Source organism: Juglans regia, chromosome 13 (assembly GCF_001411555.2).
Source record: "Juglans regia cultivar Chandler chromosome 13, Walnut 2.0, whole genome shotgun sequence".
Taxonomy (NCBI): Eukaryota; Viridiplantae; Streptophyta; class Magnoliopsida; order Fagales; family Juglandaceae; genus Juglans; species Juglans regia.
Window position 1 is genome coordinate 4621874 of NC_049913.1, and position 17863 is coordinate 4639736.

The window sequence follows — 17863 nt, forward strand, 5'->3', positions numbered from 1 at the left end:
ACAATCAGTTACCAGTAGTGATTAGTCATTTGGGTTACCCTCCCATAGAGTATGTGCTAAATTTTCCGTGTCCACACTCAACTTTGTTATCATCACAGCCGAGGGGGATACACAATCAAAATCAAACTAAAAAAGAAAAATAAAATACCAAAGTAGCATGTTTAATCAGCTAAACAACCTTTATCTAAATTGTTAAACAGGATAAGTCATCGGATAACTTTGAGAATAACATGCTAAAATTTTAAACACAACTGAATAACAAAGAGATGAAACTAATCCAACCAACAAAACTGAATAGCTGAACATAAAAAATGGCAAAGTAATCCAACCAACAAAACTAAATAGCATGCCTAAATCACAGCAGAACAACAAAAATTACAGAAAAACACAAATTACAAAACAATATTATAAAAATTGAGAGAAGAGGCTCATAATGGATTTTTAATTCAGGCATAGGTAAGCACATAACACAATTCGAATGACTGCCAAACGATTGCCTTTGTGAAACTTTCACAAAAAAAATGACCACACGGGTTACTCTGCCATTTCTAGCTCGCCTCATTCACAGAAGTTGTGATTTTACATATTTATCATATTCAATTTAACCATCATCATAGCCTAATTACATTACACATACAGTCCCAACGACAACCATTACATATCAACAATTAAAGCTGCAAAGAACAAAGCAATGACAGTGAGAAAAAACAAATAAGGAATCAACAACAAGAACCAGAAAGTCAACAACTGGTGAAGCCAACTATCACATCAATAGGAGAGCAAAACCAAGTGTCAGCTTGCCCAAACAAAAATCAAAGAAGCATATCACACAAAATTGAAAAATATTGTTTCCTTATTCAATTTTAACTTTGAAGTTTATAAAAAGTTACTAAAGTTTACAATTCACAAAAACTTAATCATAGTAGAAATGGCAAGCTTGCTTGAATAAATTACCTAACATTTATCCAAAAAGAAAACCAAATTAGCAGTGTTTTGAAATGGCAAAGTCACTGACAGTGATCTTCAGCACATAAAGCATGTGTAATTATTCATAGAATCAAATGGCAAGATCACTTGAATAAATTACAAAACATTTATCCAAACATAAATCAAAGATCTAGTACTTTGAAATGGCAAGGTCACTGACAGTGAAACTAAGCACATAAGCATGAGAAAATCTTCATAGTACCAAATGACAAGTTAGATTGAATAAACCCAAGAAATTATACAAAACATGAATTTCACAAGCAGTAGAATCAAATGGCAAGTGACGTGGGAATTTAATTCACACATTTTCTTATGTTTAATTGTTCAAGATTCAATTACTTTGCACGATTCTTAGCTTGTTTGTCTAGAATTTTAGTTTTATTTTATATTAATTTAATTCTTGAGAATTCTTGGTATTTTTCAGGTATTTAATTAGTGGATTAAGTTAAAATTGGGCTGATTTAGTCAAAACAAAACATTATTTAGTTTTTGAGTTCTAGCTGGAGCTACACACCTCTGTTTTAGGTGTCGTTTATCTCGCTGGATAGCTAATAGATAGGTATATAACTTGAGTCCAAAACCCAATTTTTCTATTTTGAAGTTCAAAACTTAGAAAAAATGGAGAATTCTGAATCTATCTAGAAGTTTATTGCAGCCGAGACCCTATTTTGATTTTCAACGAGTATCTGGAGTTCTAGAAGTCAGAATTAAGCAACCTTATGTGTGTTGGCAATTTGAGAAAGTGATCTAAAGCTTTTATGAAGAGCCCAAATCTAAAATATGTCGTTCTAATGCTCTATATCCATATGGAAGTTGTAAAGCCAAGAATTCCGAATTTTCAGGAGTAAATATGGAGAATATCTTTTGTTTTAAAATTTGAAAATAGAATCGATTTTGAATAGATTGGATGAACTGTATATTTGGAAGGAGGGTCTTGAAAATAAAAATCTCCAGAAAAAAAAATAAAAAAGAAAAAGAAGAAAGAAGAAAAGAAATCACTGAAAGAATCCACAAGAAATTCAAATTCGAAATGCGCTAGGGACAGCCTGAATATACTTCAATATTTTGACCGTAACTTCCTACTCACATTTTTTATTGATGCGATTCTTGATGAGTTGGAAAGGTATCAGAATGAGTTACAACTTTGTCATAATAAGAATTTCAAAATTCAAACTCATGAAGTACGTACGCGGTTGCCAAGATAAGTCCTAAACGTTAGGCTAAAATCAGAAAAACCTTAGGGTTTCTTTCTACCATATATAAGCATATCATTAGAACGAAATTGGAGAGGAGTTTGAATTTTAGAGTCCAATAGTCCAGACATTAGTTATTAAGTTTCTTTCAAGGAGGTGGATCTGAAGGGCAGAGGCGAGAGACGCATGCTTCATCAATGGACTCCAACGAAGAACACTAGTTTTATTCTTTTTCTTTTCAATTTCATTATGAGCTAATTTTATTTTCTAGAACTTTGTTGTAGTCTAGCATCGAACACACAATTTATATTCTAAATGATTTTATTTTTTAATATTTCCATGATTGAGTGTTTATTCCGTGTTCTTAATGCTTGTAATTTTTAACTAATTATTGTTCGATCTATTGAATTGTAATGAGACCGAGATGTGATTTGTGATTAAAGCTCTACGATTAAGCACCATTAGTTGAGCAGAAGTAGAGATACTTTATCGTGATTAGTGTGATTTTTAAGAAAAATCCAAAGAACTTAATGGATCTCCAATTAATTAAATTCACATAAAGATATTCAGTTATTAACTGGAGATATTTTTAGTATTGTTCGAGAGAAAATATTGAATAGTTAAGGAAATTTTATTAATAATTTGGGATAATTGGAATTCTATAATCAGGAAGAATAAATTGTGAGATTCGTTAGGTGAAATCAAACGCTCTAGTTCTATTCTTATTATATTTAAAATCCTAATTTTAAGGCTCTTTTTCTCCAGTTTAATTTAGATAATCTATTATTTAAATTTAAATTTTCTAAATAGTAATTAATTTAGTAAATTTCAGTATTCAATAGAATAATTAATCTATGTGGATTCAACATCTGTTTCTTTGAAATACTTTACTACTTATTATGATTTTGTGCACTTGCAGATATTTTCAGCACAACAACAATCTCACTAATTTTACAAAGCACATAATTTTTCTTAAATTATACATAGAATGAAATGGCAAGCTAAATTGAATAAATTACACAACAATTACACAAAACAGAAATCAACAAGCAGTACAATCAACATGGCAAGGTAATTGACAGTGAAACAAAGCACATTAGAGTTGCATGTGAAATTTTTTATAGAATCAAATGGCAAGCTAGATTGAATAAATTACACAGAAATGACACAAAACAAAAATCAAATAAGACAGCAGAATCACATGGCAAGGTCATTGATAGTGAAATAAACCATTTGATTATGTGAAATTCGTAATAGAAAGGTATGACAAGCTAGATTGAATAAATTAGGCACAAATTTCACAAAATAGAAATCAAAGAAGTAGTAGAATCAGATGGGTTGGTCATTGATAGTGACACAAAGCATAAGCATGTCAAATTTATAGCACAATGAAATGGCAAGCTAGCTTGAATAGTAGAATGCATATATTTCACAAAACACAAATCAAACAGGCAGTAGAATTAGATGGATTGGTCACTAACAGTGAAACAAAGCATAAGCAAGTCAAATTCGTAGCACACTAAAATGGAAAACTAGATTGAATAGCTGAACACATAAGTTTCACAAAACATAAATCAAAGAAGCAATAGAATCAGATGGGTTGGTCACTGACAGTGAAACAAAGCATAAACATGTCAAATTCATAGCACACTAAAATGAAAAGTTGGATTGAATAGCAGAACACATATTTCATAAAACACAATTCAAACAAGTAGTAGAAGCAGATGGATTGGTCACTAATTTTACAAAAAATTTCCTCGAGAAGCTGGTAAAAGGTTGACAAGACAACCTAACATGATATTCATTCTAATTTCTTTCTCCACCTACTTATGTTCATTATTTTTTCTTTTTGTTTTTACTTTTCAACGTACAAATGTACATATATCATGAACCTAGCTGGGTTTATTATTATTTTTCTCTTATTATTATCAAAATTATTATCAAAGATAACATCATAACATGATATTTATTATTAACAATTGAAAGGGACAAAATTAAGAAAATGCCAATTATTTCGCTCCTGAGAGGCTACATGGTCAAATAGTGCAGGTGAGAAATAATGGCAAGTACCATTTCCCTCCAATTCTGGCAACTTATTTTGATCGATATTGTTGATCCTTTATTAAATGAGAAAACTTATCATTTTAAGAAGGATATTTTTATAATTTTTAAAAATTTTAAAGATAAAATTATCTAAACTTACATTGCAGTCCCCAAATGGAAACAGTACGTAATATTTCTCTTTCATGATTGAGTGTTTATTCTATGTTCTTAATGCTTGCAATTTTCTAACTAATTATTGTTCGATTTATTGAATCGCAATGAGATCAAAATGTGATTTGTAATTAGAACTATAGGATTAAGCACCATTAGTTGAGCGAAAATCGTAATTATTTTATAAGATCATTTTAATGCTACATACAATGTAATATGTGGTTTTCATATAAACAATGTAATATTATTTTATAAACAATTTTATTTAAAAAAATTAAATAGAATGAGTTTGAATGCTGCATCAATCTTTTTTTCATGAAAAAATATTCATAACATGTAGGTTTTGATTAAAAAAAAAAAAAGGTGAAACCCGAAACTCGGGTTCTAGGATTTTAAAAACCGATTTCCTTCTGGGTTTCGGCTCGAGTTTGACCCAGGATAACTTAGTCTGGGTTCCGACCCTGTTTTGAAGCATGGGTTCCCAAGCCAAAACCCGGATGAATAATGTTATTTAACAAAACACCTGACATGTTAAAAGACTCAAATCATGTTTAAATAAAAAACTCACATAATTTTTCTACGTGAGTTATTCTATTTTTAAATCAGTTTGTAAAGTATATTATTCATATTATTTAAATAATAAAATTTGATTTATGAAATTTATATTTTAGAATTTATATTTTAAATTAAATTAAATTATTTTAATATTTTAATATATTTTTACGACGAGGCGATGTCTTTATGATATAGATTGATGAAGTTCCCCAAACTGGTAAAAGGTCGACAAGACAACCTAACTTTATATTCCTTCTAATTTCTTTCTCCACCTACTTAAGTACATTATAATTATCGGACAGACATTATATATGTACATTTGTACGTTATTTTAAATTTTTATTTAAAATATAATAAATAATTTAATTTTTTTAAATCTTAAAATAATAATAATTTTAAAAAAATATTCTAATAATATTTTATTAAATTTATCTAAAATTATATTATCTCATATCACCTCACTATTTTAAATTAAGAATTAAAAGGGACAAAATTAAGAAAATGCCAGTTATGAGGTCCTGAGAGGCTACATGGTCAAGTAGAGCAGGTGAGAAACAATGGCAAATACCATTTCCCACTTAAAAAAAAAACAAATAACAAAAAAAAACAAAAAAAAAATACCATTTCCCACTTGCCAATCCTGGCAACTTATTTTTATCGATATGATGTTGCAGTCTGCAGATAGGTCAAGGGAGGAAAGGATCAACGCGAGAATTTAGTACGTACTGTCAATTCTAGAAGGGAAATTGAGTTTATGAACCGATCAATGTTGGAGTACTTTGGATCATTCCGAATCCACGTCCTTTGCCGTCACAATATATTTCTTTATTATGACTATAGATATTTTTTGATTTAAAATAGGGTAATGTTAGATACAAATTTTAAATAGATAAATTTTATGTAAATTTTTTATAAAAAAATAAGTTCTACTAAAAAATAATATTATTTTTTTAATATAAAATTTACTTTTTTTATAAAAAATTTGTACCAAAAGTATTTATTTAAAATTTGTATAAATGATTCCTAATAAGGACGCAGTTGTTGGTTCTGTTGGGAAGCGATTAAGTAATGATTAGTATCCACCAGCGAAAACTATAGCGTCCATCATGTACATAATACATTTTATTTTGACTTGGCCAAAACAACACATTAGAACTGCATTAAGTAGTCCATGATCAATTTGGAAGTGGTCGAATTTTGGTTGCGGTTTTCAACATCATGTGTGCAGTTGTTAGAGAAAAGATCAACAAAATAAAAGCCTGATTAATTATAACTACTCAAGCTTTACCGTGCAAGCAAAAACATAGACTGGTTCAGTGGCTTTTCCCTCTATAAATAGATCACAAGTTTCCATGCAACGTATCTCTCAACCCTCACCCGACCAATACTACACAAAATTTTTACTAAAAGTTAGAGACAGCCTCCAACATGATGAAAGGTAGTGTTCTCATGTACCTGCAGCTTGCAACTGTGGCCTTGTTGGCTTTGGCTTGCTCTCTCGCCTTTGCCTCTGACCCTAGTCCTCTTCAAGACTTCTGTGTTGCAGTCGACAAGTACGATTCTGCTGGTATGAACACAGTCTTATTACTACATTCTTTTGGGAATCATTTTAAGCATCTATACTGATTTCCTCATATGTAATTATGCTTGGAGACGATATTAACTGCATAACATGATACTTTCAATTATAATGGAAGTTCAACTGTTCCTTCGTGATAGTAACGAACTTTTTTTTCTACATGCAGTATTTGTGAATGGAAAGTTTTGCAAGGATCCAAAGGATGTCAAAGCTGAAGACTTCTTCCGCCCGGGGTTAAATGTTGCCGGAGACACCTCAGGTCTACAGGGGTCGAATGTCACTGCCGTTACTGTGAATGAATTACCAGGCCTCAACACCCTAGGCATATCCTTGGCTCGCATTGACTTTGCACCATATGGCCAGAATCCTCCACACACACATCCTCGTGGCACTGAAGTTCTATTTGTCTTGGAGGGTACTCTGTACGTTGGTTTTGTCACCTCTAACGGAGATGGAAACCGCCTCTTCACCAAAGTTCTAAATGCTGGAGATGTCTTTGTATTCCCAGTTGGTCTCGTTCACTTCCAGCTCAATATCGGAAAATCCAAAGCCATTGCCTTTGCCGGTCTCAGCAGCCAAAATCCGGGGGTTATCACCATAGCCAATGCAGTCTTCGGATCTGAGCCTCCCATCAATCCTGATGTTCTCACCAAGGCCTTCCAAGTAGACAAGAATCTGGTTGAATATCTTCAGAAACTGTTCTGAAAATAGAAATATATAAAATAATAACCACATTAATGAACCATTAATTAAGTACTTCGAATAAACTGAAATTTTCCATTTATGTTTCCTTTATTGTAATTTCATTTGAATAATTATAATGAAATAAGACGGTTCCTTACATACTCTCTCATTTCCTTAATTTCTCTATTTGAGTTGTGGCATGGTACGCTTGATGTAAAAGGAATGAGTATCGTAGTAATTTTGATCAAGAAATTAATTTACCCGTTATAGTGCATTGATCCGTTACGTTTTAATTTTGTTTGTTTTAGGAAAAACAATGGATAGAGGATATGCATTGGCAAATGCCAGTTCATCTTCAAAATTTGAAGAAATAGAAATTGAATCATCTCCATTGGAGTATTCAAATACAAGTAGTTTCAAATATGAGCTACAATATTTCTAAATGTTTCTTTATGTTTGAAGATGTACTATTCATCTTCAAAAGTAATTTTTTATTCTAAAATATCAAACTCATGGGTATTGTAGTTGCAAAATAGGTTGATGAAATAAATTAGTTGGAAAATAATAATTTAAATAAAAATTAAATTATTAATTAGCATATGGTTAGTGTAGTTACAAAATATAAAAAAAATTATAAATGTTATTATTAACAAAATAATATTATATTATTATTTTGACTAATCCAATGTGGGGTTATGACTTGAATGATTTTGAATTTATGAAAAATATGTACTTTTAGCTAAATTTTGGAAATGACTTTGATGAAGCCAATGCTAAAAGTCATCTCCAAAATAATGCTCTTACTTATTATCTATTAACCGGATTCGCTATTTGTCCTACACTTTCCTTTGAGATAATGCTATTATCATTAATTTCATCAAAGTCATCTCTAAAATTTAGTTAAAAATACATATTTTTCATAAATCTAAAATCATTCAAACCATAACTTCACATTGGATTAGTCAAAATAATAAATATAATATTAATTTTTTTCTTACACTAACCATATGTTAATTAATAATTTTATTTTTTATTTAAATTACTATTTTCCAACTAATTTTTCTTCAACTTAATTATTTAATAAACAAATTTTAGAATAAAACGTGGGGGGAAATATTAAAGTAGTTGGGTATGATATTTTAGAATAAAATATTAATTTTGAAGATGAAGAGTATATCTTTAAATATAAAAAATACTTAGAAATATTGTAGCTCATAGTTGAAGCTACTCGTATTTGACTACTCCATTTCAAATTATTTCATCTTTATTTCTTTAAATTTTAAAGACTGAACTGACATTTGGCTAAGTCCATTGCTCTTACGGCCCCGTTTGTATTCAAAGATGAATAAAGATAAGTTGAGATAATTTTAAATAAGTTGAATAAAATATTATTTTTAATATTATTATTATTTTGAGATTTAAAAAAATTGAATTATTAATTATATTTTATGTAAAAATTTGATAAAATTATAATGATAAAATAATATGAATTGAGATAAATTGTGGTAAATTTCGAATCTAAACGAGGCCTTTTATCAGTTAACCGGATTCGCTATCCGGCAAATATGGGATCCAGTTATTTGCCCTCTAGTAATTAACGTTGGCTCTGAAAAACGTATAGACCCAAGTAGCCAACCACCATTCATCTCAAAGCCCAAAGGAACGTTCTAATTAACAAGACAAAAAAAAAAACAAAATCCAGTGCAACTCTTTCCCCCGTTACGCTCTCTCTCTCTCTCTCTCTCTCTCTCTCTCTCTCTCTCTCCTCAAGCCACATTGTCGAGCTCTGCCCGAAGCGCTCTCTCTCACCCTCAGACTTCAGTGGCTCTCCCTCTCTCTCTCTCTCTCTCTAAGCCATCACTTTCTTGATGGGATTTGCTCTTCTGGCGATCGATTTTTGGGATTCTTGATCTTTAGCACTTTCTTAATTTGTCCATAGACTCGGGTCCAGTGCCAAGAAGCCGGCAGCAACTTGCTCTCTTGCAGGTGATTCTGCATCATTTATATCGAAATACAATGTTATACAACACATGACCTGGGGTTTCTCTTTAGTATGGACAAAAAATTGTTGATGGGCACTTTGCGTTGTGAGAAAACAAACAAAAGCAAACACAAAGTAAATTACTCACACTATACAAAATTAATATAATTTGATATCGTACTTGTGTCTATAAAATTATAGAGAATTTTATTATATTGAATAATCACAAAATATATTCTGAAATAAAATTTTATTGTCTAGAATCATCAGAATTTCTATATTATTCATTAAATACATATTAAAAGTAGTACATGGTGAAAATCATAATTTTTATTTTTTTGTATTATTCGTTCGAGTAAATGTTGACGCACCTTGAGTAAATTCTTTATCTGACATTCGTTTAATCAACCTGTCAAACAAACTCTCCGCTTAAACTTCGCTTGAGCTACTTAGCGCTTTCTATGATTGTAAACAATGCCAAAAAATTAGGCTGCGCTCCATAGTTCAAACCTCATTAAAAATCTATTAAAAAAATCACAACGTATCATTATTGAATTAGGTCATCAAATCAGAGCGTCACACTAACAAATCAAGCTCCACAAATCCAAGACTATATTTATCTATGTCTACATCAATGCCTGTACCTGTACGTGTGCAATGTGCATGTGTATTTTGTGTATTGACTACAGAAGTAATCCGAGGCTAATATAGATTAGGAACAAGAATCTCGTCTCCTTCTCCCTCTTGAATCTTCAAAGGAAGAATTTTCTTTATTTTTCTTAGATTGTTTTTTTTTGTTTTGTTTTGTTGTGATTTTATGTTATTAGGCAACACAAAAAGATATCCTAAAAATGTTGGGAATTATGAGCCAAACCAAACTGTTTTAGAAATTTGAGTACGGACAATTGCCTCCTCAAGACCTCACCGCTGGTGCTGTGCCACAACCATTCTTTCACTAGTCTGCAGTTACTTGACAAATCATTTTTAGTTAGCAGGAAACACTGGAGCACAAGAGCTAAAAAGAAGGTTATCGTAATGATTCAAGAAATATGAGTTAAATAGGGTTCCGGTCTTGAGAGAGAGAGAGAGAGAGAGAGAGAGAGGGGTGGTGGGGGTGCTTCAGGAGAAAGAAGAGTGACTGGAGGGGAGATGGCTTCTTGCGGGAGGATGATTTCCTCAAATCGGTTCTCCGTGTTCCGCATAAATCACTTACGTGTCAGATTTCTATTGAAGAGGGTAAAATCAAACTTCACGCCGCATCCTGTTTGAAGGTGACTCTTTCTCAATAATAAATTGTCAGAGCTCAAACATCTCTGACTCTCTTCCCAGACTTCACTCTCTCTTTTCGTTCCATTCTCTCGAAGTGTTACCCTCTCCTTCCCCCTTTCCCGTCCCTCTAAATCGAGACGATTGTGCCTTCTTGATAGGGTGATCCTCCAATTCACTTTCATGGTTTCACCTGCTCCTTGATCCATTTTCTACTTTCAGATTCTCTTGGGCTTTCGCCAGTCCAAAAGCACATTTTATTCCGTCTCCCAAAACAAACGCTATTCTGCAAATTGATTTTTGCATCAAGTTCATAAGCACCCCATAAAGGTGAGATCTCTTTATCCCCACATATACGTGCTCTGTGTATAAATATGTGTGTGTGTACATATATATATGTCTTGGCGAAGATTGTGAGATTCTATGGTTTTGAAACTCTTGCTGCTTCTGACAGGACATGTGGACTGCAAACTTCAGTTCGATTTCTTTTGGCACTGGATGCTCTGGGAAGGTTTGTCCTCCCCCCCCCCGGAAAAAAAAAATTGTAGTTGAAGAAAGGAGAGTTATAGTTTTGTATTTTTCGAAGTACAATGAAGTGGGCCTGATGCAAGCACATCGGTTATATGAGCTAATTTTAATTTTCAGAGACGAGAACAAGAAAAGAAATTGAGAATTTCTTCGCTTTTCTTTTGTCCATTTTCTTAGCTACCAAGCTGGGAAATTGTAAATTTCAGTTTTTATTTTCTGGGTTTTAGCCTTTTTATTTGGAAAAAACATAACATGGAGAGATCATGGAGTTTGAAAGTTGGGACTTAAGTGTTTTATGAGTTATGTGATCGAAATGCAGGACGGAGCAATTATTACAAAGGTTAATAAGCGAAAGGAAGGGAAGATATTTGTCAAATGTGCTGTGAATACCAAAACCCAGAAACCCGACAAGGCAGTTCGGATTGGTGTTCTTGGAGCTAGTGGTTACACTGGTTCTGAGGTATGGTGCTTCATGTCCAACCCCTTCTAAACATATTTATGCTGGTTCTTTTGATCCTCTCTGGGTCTATGTTGTGTTCGTTTTGGTGTGAGTTGGTGGATAGAAGCTATTTGAAGCTAAAACCATGATAAATTATTCATGGGGCCAACTTGCTTTTGATTTTTTTGGCTCAGATATGCTGATAATTGAATATTAACTCTAAGATTAATGCCATTGCATTAGATATATGGATTTCCTTTCTCTTTTCCCCCCCTATCTTTCTATTATTTTTCCTGAGTTATTATGGGTGGGGGTCATTGACTTTAATGGGCTAAATGTCCATGATTTTCTATTCTTGGTTGTAAACTCTAGTTAGGTACCTCTCATGTATACATTCTGTATACTTGGGCTATACCTTCTTTTCTTATGAACAAAACTTCTTGATTACCTCTCAAAAAAATATTATTTTTCCTGAGGAATTGTCATTATTATAAATGAAGTAGGCATCCATTTTGTCCAGAAATAATAAGGAAAAGGCATTGAAAGAAGACATTAATTTCTGTCAATGTAAAATTTTAAAACATAATCTGTTGTGCATACATAAATAGTTACCAAGAGGGCCTTATGAATTCCTTTAGAAAGATGTTACAAAAGTTGGAGATTTTTTTTTTTTTTTTAATTTGATAACTTTACCTTGGCGCTTGGATGTCTACATGTTGGTGACAGGTTAGACAATTTACTACTGCTAAGCCATTTCCAACTTATTTTCCCTTTAAAATGTAAAAATGTGGGTGATCATTTCTGGCAGATTGTTCGGTTGCTGGCAAACCATCCACACTTTGGCATTAGTCTGATGACTGCTGATAGAAAGGCTGGTCAATCGATTGGATCAGTGTTCCCTCATCTGGTCTCACAAGTATGACTCTTTCCATAACTGAATAAAATGTGTCTGTGGTATATTTCATTTGGTTGCACTTTTACTTCCAAGGGTGTTAGTTGAATAGGGGAGGTTCAACATAATTTGATGATGGTGCTTCTTTTATGTCTTGGTTTTCAATACTTTATTATGAAAATACAATGGTTGAATTCCTCCATGTTTTCAGGATTTGCCGGATATGGTTGCCATCAAGGATGCCGACTTTTCTGATGTTGATGCTGTGTTTTGTTGTTTGCCGCATGGGACCACTCAGGTTTTTCTTAGTCCCTTACATTGGTTGCTCCATAGGCCAGAAGTTCCGAGGCCTAATGAATGTTTCTAAAGTGGAAATTAATTTCTTAGTGTTTCTCTCCTTTTACTAATTATTTGTAGGATTATCTGTTAATCACAGGAAATCATCAAAGGCCTTCCTAAGGGTTTGAAGATTGTTGATCTTTCTGCAGTAAGCTTTGCATTACCACTATTTAAGTCTGGCATTGTTACAGTTTTGTTTTGATGCATCCCATATTAAATCCAAAACTGGCTGTTTTGCCTATGTCAAAGTTTGATGATTTGATTTCACAGGACTTCCGGCTGCGAGATATATCTGAATATGAAGAATGGTACGGTCAGGCACACAGAGCACCAGATTTGCAGGTGGGTTACTCTGTTATTCTTTGTTCTTAAAAGTGTCACTCAAACTCGGTGTCAAGAATTTATCCCAAAATTTTTTTCTTGGGGGGGGGGAGGGGCTGGGGTGCTAAAACATTGAACATACCCATCCTTGGCATTATGTACTCTCTTATTTTTCATCTAAATGAGTATTTCATCACCTGGATGCAGAAAGAAGCTGTATATGGTTTGACAGAGATTTTGAGAGAGGAGATTAAAAGTGCACGTCTAGTTGCTAATCCTGGTTGTTATCCAACATCCATTCAGCTTCCTCTTGTTCCATTGATAAAGGTTTGTGTTCACCATTCTGTGTTGTCATTGATTTCTCTCGAGATGGTTGGGTAAATTAATTTTGCATGTCTTGATTGGTTGACTACTACATCTTCAAAAGCAACTTGTGAAAGTTGTGCTTGAGATTGGTTGAATAGGAATTAAGACTTGAAAATATACATCAATAAGTTCAATAGATGCGCGCGTGTGTATATATATATATATATATATTTTTTTTTTGATAAATAAGAGAGAAATATTATTGATATGAATGAAATAGATATAGCCCTTATACACATGAAGTATACAGAAGAACACCTAAATACATTCTAAGAGTGATAAATTAAAGACAAGAAATCATGAACATTGTCCCCATTTAGTACATATATATATATATATATATATATGCTGAGATCTTTCAAAGATAACAAGGGGAGAGGAAACATATATGCTTAGAAGCTTCTCAAGAAAACAAAGGAAGAACTAAACACTTAATGTTCAAAATAGAGTTTGAATTGAATAACCTTGATACAGTTTAAAATTTAGAAAAGGCATTTGGTGATAATTAAGTTATCGATTTATTGGACTAATTAATGTTGGAACCTTAGCTGCTGTAATCATTCTATAATTCTAATATGAAATCAGTTTTCTGAGTTGAACATATTTAGGGCTTATTTGGGGAGTGAGATGAGATGAGAATTTTGTGAATAGTAGTAAGATAGTTTGTGAATAATAGTGAGATAGTTTGAGTTGAGTATTTTTTGGGTTTTGGGAAATGAGAGAGAAAAAGTTGAATAAAAAATATTATAAAGTTAAAATATTGTTAGAATATAGTTTTATAATATTATTTTTGTTTGGAGATTTGAAAAAGTTGAATTATTTTTTATTTTTTGTTTGAAAATTTTATATTTGAATTATTTTTATAAGATCTTTATTAATAAGCCCAAAGCTGCAACCCAAGCACATATGTATTATACAAGAGAGACACCTAACTAGTAGAACCAAACTTTGATAATACAGGTGCTTGAAGTACTTTAACTGCACACCGTTTGATTTTCTTTTTTCGAATTTGGAGGTGCATGGTTTGTGAGTTGCATGGTCACACTAACCTGATGCTGGCTAGGGCTCCCATTGCTAACTTCTATGCTTTACAGTTTTGATGGTTTTCTGCGTACTTTTTGGCTTGCAGGCTAATCTCATTCAATATAGAAATATTATTATCGACTCAAAATCTGGTGTGAGTGGAGCAGGTTAGGGTTTGTTCACCTTCAGAAAATTGACAATTCTTAGCTAAATGTTCTCGATGCATGCTTTCATGACATATGCTAACTAGTTTACCATGTAGGGCGCGGTGCTAAGGAGGCAAATTTGTACACTGAAATTTCTGAAGGCATTTATTCTTATGGGATGACCAGGCATCGCCATGGTAATATTTTGCACTTCAATTTTGAATATGCATATGGAGTACTATTATTATTATTTTTTTGATAAGTAATAATATTATATATATATATAAATATCAATAGGAGTAACCAAGTACACTGGTTGTATACAAGAAAACACCTAGCCCATACAAGAGAGCCCCTAATGACCCAAAAGCCCATGAGAAACCCAAAATAAACCAATACCCAAAATACAACATTGTCCTCCCCAACCCCAGCCCCAAGATTCTGTAAAAACCTCTACCCGAAAGCCCTCCCTTTAGCCTTCCCTCAACTTGAACTAGCTCCCTTAGCATCATAGTTGATTGCCCATGAAAGATTTTTTAACTCCCTGCTTTTTTTAAACTTAGATTTGGTTTCAAGCGCGTGGCTCCCTTCAATTGCAGTGAGTAGTGTTTTAAATTGATCTTCATATTCTCCATGTTCTCCATTATTCATGGATCATCGTGCCTTTGCATGTGTACTAGGACCACTTGTTTAGATGTTCATCAATTATTCTTAAAGTTCAAATAAAAAAAGAGAAATGATATTTGTAGTCATAGAGTACACAAGCGCCGCGCACTCCTTTTGAAAAAAGAGTTTCAAAAGGAGTGCGCGGTGCTTGCAGAACTTATGATTGTATCTAGCATTACTCATAAAAAATTGAATTGGAGGCATCTACTTGCCCTAAAAAAGAGAATTGGAAGGCTTTGCACCTTTTTCAAGAAGTTGAATGGAAAGATCAATTATTGATTGAAAATAATGGTATTACTGGTCTACAAATAACAATCTGAGTGTACATTGTTAAACATTAAAGAGATGTTATCTGGTTGATCTAGAAGACATTCATGATTTTCTAGGAGAAAGTGGCCTGTGTTTGACCATGATATTTAATGACAAGTTGAAGTTTTAGGGCATGATGTTCAATGACCAATCGATGACTGAGAAAATGCCCTCTTCGATCTTTTAGTTTACTGCTCAGCTATGCAAGAAGAATATCCTGATAAACTGCACCAGTATTGTTTGTCAGCATCCAGTTCTGTTACAGATATGGAAACTTCCCAATCAGAGAAAAGTCTAGTGCTTATTCCATTTTGAAGCAAATGTTTGTTGGCCGATGAAATAAGCTTTAGGTGGCCACGTAATGGGACATAATTGGTGGAACTTGTTTGTTGATTACAAGCTTCCGTTTGATGCTTTATGTTTTTGAATTGGTTTATCTTCATGTACTGTTTCTTTCTATTTGACAAAATTAGAATCAATTAATTTTTTAAAGTTCTCATGATTTTTCAAGGTCTAGAGTGAGTGCATTCTCTTTTATTAGATAAAACGAAGCAATAACCTTTATATGGCTTTCAGTTCCGGAAATTGAACAGGGACTCTCCGATGCTGCGCATTCAAAAATAACAATCAGTTTCACTCCACACCTAATGCCAATGGTAATGGTTACACCTGATTTAATTGTGTTTCTCTGTCCTTTGTAACTCTTTTTGCTCAGAAAGGAATTGTGTTAATCCTCGTGTTCTAGAACCGCGGAATGCAATCAACTATATATGTGGAAATGGCTGCTGGTGTAACAATTGAGGATTTATACCAACAATTGAAGATATCTTATCAGGTATGCCATTTGGACTATTGTTAAACTAGCTGGCTACTTGAATTTTGAAGGATCAACTATGGATATCCTGCATTTCCTTGGGCATTTTTTTGGACTGGGTTCCAACCAAGCATTTCACACAAATTTTTTTTTTTGGTTTGGGGGGGGTTTGAACTCCAGACCTCCATTTTGGAGGCTTGGGGTTATGCCAACCAGGCCACAGGCCTTTGACAAGCATTTCACACACATGGTTTGATGTATATACTGCCTATTTCTTGTCTGCTTGCTTTGGTAATCTATGGGATTCTGAAATTCATTTAATTTTTTATTGCAGGATGAAGAATTTGTTATTTTGTTGGAGAGAGGAGTTGTCCCTCACACTCATAATGTTCGAGGATCCAATTATAATTTAATAAATGTCTTTGCTGATCGAATACCGGGAAGGGCAATAATTACTTCAGTTGTATGTTTGTGTTCATCCATCTCTATGTTAAAATTACTCCTTATGTACAGTCATTGTTATCCTAGGGATGATCATTGGCTAAGCCTTTAGAACATATATGCAGATTGATAATCTTGTAAAGGGAGCATCAGGTCAAGCTTTACAGAATCTCAACATCATGTTGGGATATCCAGAAAATACCGGGCTTCTTTACCAGCCCCTGTTTCCTTGAGAACTCGTTATTTCCATATTCGGAAGAGTCCAAGCATGTAAGTCTCAATTCATGCATAAACTATTGTGTAGGCTCAATGGAAAGAGTGGATTTATTTGTAAAACCATGATGTGTGGAAGCTTTTGCACTTAAACATGGAGTTTGTAATGCAACCCACTTGTTTGAGAGGCTAACAGGTGGCATTTCATTGATTTTGTGGCAGGAAATTATGTGCGGAGCATCTCTGGGCAGTTCCTCACTGTTTCCGAGTTTTGCAGTGCATATAAGAATAATGATGAAAGATCAAAGACTATTGTTATCTCATATTAGAAATAATGTGTGTTTATTCGATGAACGAAGGAAATAATGTGCATTTTTTGGGATTAGAACACTCCTTTGAACGTAGGATGCGCCGATTTAATGCAAGGTAGTTTGCTACTTGAGGGTGAACATACTCTAATGAATGCATGAGCGTGCATGATGAGCCACATGATATTATTGTTTGGATACCAAGTCTTTTACCCTACGAGACTGATGGATGATAATCAGCACATGATAATTACCATCTGAATCATTGACTTTGCAACTCGAGCATGCATACATATACATAATTAGATCGATGATATATTGAGTAAGAAGAAAATGAGCGGATTGACAGACACAAGTGGACAATGGGGCACTTTGGAGATTGGATTCGATCAATGTTAAGGCAGAAAAAGAGAACTTCTATTTACTCCACATTGTTGACATGATAGAATTTAACTTGTAAAAGGGTCCATATCAACTTACAAGTAGGATTACTTCTTGATTACATCTTTTTATTTATAAATTTATTTGAAAACTATGGGATAATTTTGAACTGCCAATTTGAAAATATGAGATAAAAAAGTTCTCTAATTCGGATTATA

At 33.1% G+C, this 17863-nt stretch overlaps 2 protein-coding genes across 2 annotated transcripts; both read left to right on the top strand.

Annotated features, from left to right (window-relative positions):
* Positions 1–6310: 6310 nt before the first annotated feature.
* LOC109010248 (germin-like protein subfamily 1 member 13) lies at positions 6311–7369 on the top strand. Its single transcript, XM_018991021.2, has 2 exons — positions 6311–6516; positions 6695–7369. The coding sequence occupies exons 1-2, from the start codon at positions 6378–6380 to the stop codon at positions 7231–7233; spliced, it is 678 nt and encodes a 225-aa protein (XP_018846566.1). The 5' UTR covers positions 6311–6377; the 3' UTR covers positions 7234–7369.
* Positions 7370–10121: 2752 nt separating this feature from the next.
* Positions 10122–17462, top strand: LOC109010250 (probable N-acetyl-gamma-glutamyl-phosphate reductase, chloroplastic). Its single transcript, XM_018991023.2, has 15 exons — positions 10122–10789; positions 10914–10970; positions 11307–11447; positions 12235–12342; positions 12530–12616; positions 12755–12805; positions 12928–12999; positions 13186–13305; positions 14474–14534; positions 14630–14710; positions 16065–16144; positions 16234–16323; positions 16637–16765; positions 16869–17013; positions 17179–17462. The coding sequence occupies exons 2-14, from the start codon at positions 10917–10919 to the stop codon at positions 16974–16976; spliced, it is 1182 nt and encodes a 393-aa protein (XP_018846568.1). The 5' UTR covers positions 10122–10789; positions 10914–10916; the 3' UTR covers positions 16977–17013; positions 17179–17462.
* The last annotated feature ends 401 nt before the right edge of the window (positions 17463–17863 follow it).